General features: G+C 42.7%; 1 protein-coding gene across 1 annotated transcript in view; it reads right to left on the reverse strand.

Moving 5' to 3' along the window:
- Positions 1–7,652, reverse strand: part of ptprua (protein tyrosine phosphatase receptor type Ua) — a gene marked incomplete at both ends in the record, with an annotated part of 160,417 nt that overhangs the window by 108,156 nt on the left and 44,609 nt on the right. The window contains one exon of the mRNA XM_079232223.1: positions 4,089–4,217. Within this exon, the coding sequence (XP_079088349.1) occupies positions 4,089–4,217 (129 nt within the window). The remainder of the gene's footprint in view (positions 1–4,088; positions 4,218–7,652) is intronic.

The following is a 7,652-nucleotide window of genomic DNA, read 5'->3' on the forward strand; positions in this document are numbered from 1 at the left end:
TATATATATATATATATGCGCTATTGGGTAATCTTGGAAAGTAACAAGTAACTATAGCCATATAATACATTAAAAGGTTGCCATATGATTGATTAGAAAAGCTTTGTTTCTGTTAATTCAAAATTCAACTTGGGGTTTGAACTGAAATGTTTCTGCATAATCAGTGGTCATATTGTCTCTAAAGTCCAGCACAAATGCTTTCAACCCACAGTGTATATACTATAATTTTGCAGAATCCATGGAATAAATTGTGCGCATTTTGCACTGAATAACCGACCATTGACTACACAAGGGTTAGAATTAACACATAGAAGAATAATATCATATTATTAGAGTGAATCATATGCTGAAGGTCGGTGATGCCAGAAACGTGTGTGGGAGGAGATAATGTCAGTGAAGCAGATTTATGTATGACCCCAATAAGCCGGCTCACAACAGGTTCATCCGATGATGAGATCCCACACTGCAATAAATCACATCTTCATCTCTTATCCAGCAGCATCCGAGAGGAACATCCAAGTCATCCGAGCATGTGCTCATCTTGTCTGAAATTAACCTTCTCTAAATGGATGAAAAGAAGATGAAAAGCCGCCTTTGTGGCACTGCCGGCCCTGGAGGAACACAAGGAAGTGTAATCAGCAATGACCCATGCTAGACTCCACCAATCCCAGGGAGTTCCTTCGTATACCCAGCCTGCCTCGGGGGAGCTGTGCCCGGAACAGCGGAAAAAGCACTTGATGACTGCGAATGGATTATGAAATCCCGGACGTCTTCCTGCTCATTCCACGAATTACCACAATTTGCCCCAAACAGCAACCTCAAAAAGCAGCACAGCATTCACACTTGGAGGTTTTCCCCAATCGGATGTAGGCTTGAAAAGCATTTCCCTAGAAAAAAAAAAAAACTGCTCTAAATAAACATGTATGTAAGATATAAGTGCAGATTGGAAGCAGACCACCTGTGTAGATGCATGACAAACTTAAATAGAAAAGCAGCGAGGGGCTGAATGTGGGAAAACAAGCTGTCAGAGGGTTGATGATTGGAACTGGGTCCAAGGTAATAAGATTGTTTGGCATAAATCACTGAAGAAACCTGGTGAGCATGCAGCCGTGGGCTGTAAGTCCATTTCAACACCCATTAACATACAACCAGAGTAGAAATAAAACATGTTCACACTTTGCCCAAGACGCACGAGAGAGAGAGACTGCTGTGAGTACTGGTGAGAAGGACGAGGTTTCACAAGGCGTCAGCAATGTGTCATCTTTCTTTTTTAACCGCGTGATTTAGTATTTCTTGCGTCATCTCGCAAACTTCCTAGTAGTAGTAGTAGTTAGAGGCTGTTGAAATGGGAGGAAACAAACACAGGACTTTCACCCGGGAGGACACTATTCGTGTCTTGTGTGAAACCAAACAGCGTAATAATGTCTGTGAAGGACAGTGGTGTACTATTGTTCGGAAGCTAGGTTTCTATGGTTGTTGCGTTACGCTGTTACATTGTTACGCTGTTATGCTGTTGCACTGTTACGTTGTTGCGCTGTTACATTGTTACGCTGTTACATTGTTACGCTGTTGCGCTGTAACATTGTTGCGCTGTTGAGTTGTTACGCTGTTACGTTGTTGCATTCTCTTGTTAAGTTATGTTATAACAGTGATAAAGGCTACCATTTATCGCCACGTCTTTAATGTTAAACATTCACGGGTCGGCAATAGAACTACGGTGTCGGCCTCAATTATGTTTTGGCCAAGACACCACCAAGTTAGGGTGAGGAAAAACATTTTGATTGGGCTGAAATTAAGTAAAAAATGTACGGTTGCAAGTGCTGTTTGTTTGACCCATTTACCGCTCCTTCCCCCAAATGTATTTTAAATTTCTCGCTGATGCGTTTAAGTACTACAGTATGTAGTAGGTACAGAACAGACTACATGGTGGACCAAATGACATGTAAAAGGACATCCAGAGAGGAGAGCGGCTTGGCTGTTTAGTGCTGAGCAGGTGGTCCATTTAAACATCTCCATTGTTAAAGGGTTACATGACAATAGAGATGATAAGCTTAAGTTGTATTCATTGATTTTTTTTCTGGGCAACTAATCGCTAGACCCAAACAATTTCATAAAAGAGGCTAAACCCCTTTGTAGAACTGAGGGGAACTGCAGAGTTGGGTCATAATTCTTTGTGGGATCATCACTATGAGAAACATTTTTAGAGCCTCTGAAACCACTGGATCCGTTATCCATGTAAAATATTGTTGGATGCAGCTGATGTGATATTACAATGAGAGACAGAACGTCTCCGTCCTCCAAGTAATTTAACGTTCTGCTAGCTCTTTGCACCAAAGGGCATCCTGAGTGATTCTTTCACAGGAAAACAGCTAACAATAAAGGTGCGAAAGCAGCCAAAGTACAGGAATCACTTGGGTGGCGATTGCTAACGCTACACTTGAAAGGAAGATAGTAAACGCAGTCTAATTGAAGAACCAGTGTCAGCTTTGTTGTGCATATAGCAAGAAAAATCCTCAAAAAACTGTATATTTATTTAGTCCTCATAAATTACAATAAAACTGCATTGTGATTTATAAAAATAAAAGTAAAAGTTATGTTTGCTAAACCTAGCTGAGGAGTTTTGTAGCGTTTTTTGTTTTGTTGTGTTTGTTTACTTTGCATTTAAAACTGACTTTCCAGTTAAGAAAATGTGTCTCTCTTAAAATGTAAGTGACAATGCAGTTTATTTTTTATTTTTAGTTTATGGGAACGCAATTTTGCAAGATCCAGTGTGGATTTGCTCGGCACAAGGTGATGAAGTTCGAGGCCTCCCTGAGGCAACACCTCCAACAGTCACCATGACTCTTTTTAAGCTGCATGGCAAAAAAAGAAGTGTTTTTTTCCTGTTTAGCAGCAGTCAAAAGTTTACTGCTTGAATATCAAAAGTAAGTCAGGAGGCAAAATCAGATATCAAATGTCTCTCTTGAGATGCATCTGAGATACATTGATGCCAGGTGAGGAAGAGGATGTCTGCAAACCGTATCAGCTGAGTCAGGACTTTATCCGGATATAACTTAATACAAGTTTCTAAATATGAAACCGGTCCAGTCTTTGTCACTTCACTTGTGATGTGTGTGAAGTTCTCCCTTTATCTTCTTGTTCTCTATTAAATCAAACTTTGGGCACAGCCACATATCAAAGTTTGTATTTCGTAAACTGTGATTCTGCTTTAATTAAAATGACTATTTGCATACTTGGAAATGAATTCACATTTTCTTTAATTAAATACAGTATGTGTCTGTGAAGTGACCAGTGTTGGGAATAATCCAAATTAAAAAAAGATAAGCGCTGCACTCTCCATTGAAAATTACCCAACTTAAAGAGTTCAGCCAACGTCGTCGGGCTTTTGAAATTGTATGAAAAACAGCGAACTTTTTTGAAAGCATCTTTCACAGCCTTGGCAGCGCTTATGCACGACTGTCCCTTGTTTCCTTTGGACCCTCCGCATTCAAAAACCACACAATTATCCTGCCTTGATTGCTCTGAAGTGAATTCAGACTTGATGTTTGGACTCGCTGGTAACTGAAAGAATTATGCACAAACAGTCCCATTCAGTTTGCAGCGAATTTGCTTTCATTAAATGTGTCATTACTTTTTTCCTGAACATTCGCAGAGCTCCAATAATGAACCATCTGAAAAACAGCTCGGCACATAAAAGCTGCGGCAAGCCTCTTTATAGTAGACCGGTGCGTTATTCTGTGTTGTGTTTTTGTGCCAAACTGCATTGTTTATATCTCTATTTCTAGACGTGGGGCTTCGCTGGTTGTTTGTTTTTACTAGATATGCATTATATTCTAGCAGGAGCGTGACTTATATGAATAAATACACACAGCGGGTTTCCATCAAATGCATTGTCTTCAAGCAACAACACATGGGAGTCTCTGGAGAGTTTTGGGACGTCTGTAAATATGCTGATCACGTTGCTTTAGAAACTTCCTCACGTTAATGACAGATGATTACAGGAAATTGCTGCATGACGTTTTACAGTCTCTAAAACTGGATCTTATGCCTTAAGAGGTGGTGCGTTCAGGTTCAAGTTAGAAACAAACCTCGTAGAAGATCTGGGGTCGGGTGCGGCCAGTTGTAGGTCCTGATCAGCTGCCAGTCAAAGTCGTCGTCTTGCCCCTGCCGGTACTCGCACAAGCCGGGGTCCGAGTCCTCATCAAAGGTGCAGCCGGCTACAGCGAGGGAAGAAGAGGAGGAACAGATTAAAACACGAAACATGTCGCTCTACTAAACTTTCGTAGCTACCAGGAGAAAGCGGACGAAGGAATGCATCACAGAGAAACACCAAAGAAATGATTGCTCAGTTACATCACCACAGGATCTCTGGTAATGTGTTAATACATCAACTCTTGTGAGAATCTTTGAAGCTATAAACTAAATTACAGCTAATGGTTGACACCAGGCGGTCAGCACTGACTGCCCATCTCATCCGTTCCCCTCAAAATCCACTGCCATTTGGGGCAATTAGCCCTGTGGTGTGAAAATGACAAAACAGCCACAGGTCACCCAAATAGCCAGGAATAATGGGTCGCTGTGCCACAGCGGCAAAAAGGGGGGTCTTCAGCTGATGGAGGACAACAACGGCCCGGCTCTTAGCCTGTGAAGGTGACCCAACCCTGTCTGGCCGGCGACGGCTGCATTCGCTATTCTGCCATTATCACACAAAAACACAGGCTTTTAAAGCCAGCGGTTCGGTTGTCGAGCCGGGGGACAAAAAAGGTGTGTTCTTGTTGATCAGAAAACACAGGCGCACTTCAGGAAATAAAATAAAAAAAGAATAGTCTGGAGCGGTTTGTGGTCATGCATGTGCGCCTTCATCCATCCGTAGAGCGATGGTTCCCATTGATTCGTGTGGTTTGGACACAAGATGCCTTTTGAAGCCTTTGCTAACGATTATTTTCCTCTCTGATTGATCTGTTGGTGCTTTTAATTTCTAAGTCCCAGAGTCCCTTTCAAATAGCTTGTGTCGTCCAAAGTACAATATATTTATTTTACAATGATTGAAAGCCAGAGCCAGAGACTGTTTGCTTGCGAAATAATGACTATAATCAAAGCTGTCGGTTAGCTTTCTATTAACCCCTATTATGGTGACTATGTAGATAATTACAACTTTTCTCTTTCTTTTCACAGCAGATCTTTTGACATGTCACGCACAGCCGTACCCGATCACACCACTAATTGCTTCATTGCGATCATTGCGGGACTAGAGCGTCATTAATGTTGTTAATTCCCCAGCTGCAACTTTCCTGTGAATTTCATTCATTTGCGAACGAAAAAGAAACACGAGCGCTCTGACGCTGCGAGGATATCGAGAATCAGATCCGCGCGATTTATTCAAAACGTGTCAAATACAAGATGTGGGGAGTTAAAACGGGGCGGTCATTCATCGGAAGATGCTCATCGATAAAAACATGCAACTCTTCGGCTTCAAAAGGGACATAAATAGCTTGGGAGCCACTGGCAGATGTTTCTCAGTGGACATCAATTCAGCAGTAAAAGCTTTTAGGGAATCCCCTGGTTCAGGTTAACTGGAAAATTACAACCTAAACTATCCTCTGCTGACTTCCTCGTTCAACTTTGACCTTCTGCACTTGGCCTAGTTTTGTGCTTCAGTAATTAAAATAGCAGTTGGTCGGGCCGCTTTCAAGACCTCAACACCTACATCCGTGTGTGCAATGACGTCACGATGAAGAAAAGCCACAAAGCAACATGTAATCAATCCAAAGTTGTAATAAATCGTATTGGAAGTTTTACTGGGCTTGCAGCTCGATCTAACGCCCCGAGCCCGCCGCGGTCCCAGGACACCGTCCACTAACAGATCGCATTAAGGCTTGGCAGCAGCGTTGCTAGTGTTCCAAGAAATCTGACTCTGTGCCAGTTTCCGCTTGATAGTATCCCGTTTGAACCCCAATGTCGTTTTTTGTTTGGAAGCCTCATCTGTTTTCTTTAATAGCATACAAGTTTTGAGTCAGAAGAAATATTCTATGTTGCAGTAAACTGCCATGATGTACCTTCCGTTTTCGCCCTTTCCTGCTGACGAACACATATCACCACCCCGCCGCCGCGGCACCTCTTCCCCTCCGCCCCGCAGCCAAAGCGAGTGTTTCCGGGTGTGTAAGCAGATCAGAGTTTTAATTGCCTCCTGTGTGAGGGACCGCTTGTTTTTGCTGGGCCGGGCCCAGTTATCTGAGGATGAGACGGGCCGAGTGGTGGAGCGGACCCCATGGTGAAGGCCCGCCTTTCAGTCAGAGCCCTCCAGCTCCAGGAAGAAATGTCACCATCAGACACGTTCCACTGATTCCCCTCATTAGGACTCATCCTTCCCAGCCTCCTTTGCTTTTCGGCGTGCACGTTCCTCTCAGCGCCCAAAATGAGCTTCCCTGGCAGCAGGAGGGCAGACCCATGTAATTAGAAAAGCCACGTGCGTTTCGGCTGAAGCTGTACTGATGTCTGAGTGTGTGTGTGTGTGTGTGTGTGTGTGTGATGTTGTTTGCTGTTTTTAAATGTGTGCTTAAAAAAAGAAAGGAAATCATAATGAATCTGTCAATGCCGCACAGGCTGAAGCCGTAACAACTGGATATGAATTATTTGTGTTCATCACAGCGACGGGGACTCTGTCCAACTGGGGAATAAGATTGCTCAAATTTCCACATAATAATAAAGTTGAACGTGAGAGAAAGGGGCTTTGAGAATGCTAATTGCTTATCAGAGGCGATAACGCGCCGCCGTTCGGCGCGGTCCCCGCAGCAATAACACCTTGAGACGTGGACGACGGGGCCCCGAGATAACTTTAGTGAGCCGCTGTCACGGCTGACAAGTTTCTCAGGAAGAGAACAAAGAAGGCGAAATAAATAAATGTGCAGCAACGAGGGGCCCTCCTCTCTGAAAGGAAGGAGAGGTAATTTGCCGAACAAGACCCAAGCTTGTCGTTTGATGCCATGCCTGCCTGGGTCTTTATTCTACCTGGCAAAGAAAGAAGTATTAGTCGTCTTATAACCCAGTGAAACCAACCATTACTATCCGTGTGAAGTTTCATAGGTTCACGTCAAAGTCAATTTATTCCTCCAATCGGAAATGCGTTGCCGTGTTTCATCAGATTCCACACATGTAGGCAGTACATTTTATTCTTGTACCAAATTTTTGTACGAAACCGCTGATCAGAGAAATCCTCTGTGTGGTGTTGAAGGATTTTACTCAACAGCCAAGCAAAGCCTGCATGAAGCGGCTAAAAATCTCATTAATACGGCTTTCAGTGACGGTCTAAATACTGTATCTGAGGCTTCGCATGGTCTACCCGAACTCTGAGGGGAAAGCCCAATATTAGTCATTTCTTCGACTTTCATTTTCAACTTAACCCATAGTTAAACATTCTTTCGTTCTAAAGAACTGAAAATGAGTCACATATGTACTTTTTAATTTAGGTTTTTAAAGCTCAGTAATTTCCCTTTAACAGCTGAACGCTGTAGTTTTTAAAGAACACTTTATTCAAGAAGAAATAAATAATGCATTTGTTCGGGACTATTTTCAGCAGCAGATTATTACACATTGTATTTGGGGCAGCAGGAGGGTGTATGTGGGATTAATTAAAAAAACAAAAAAACAATGTG

Source organism: Taurulus bubalis, assembly GCF_910589615.1.
Source record: "Taurulus bubalis genome assembly, chromosome: 16".
Classification (NCBI taxonomy): Eukaryota; Metazoa; Chordata; class Actinopteri; order Perciformes; family Cottidae; genus Taurulus; species Taurulus bubalis.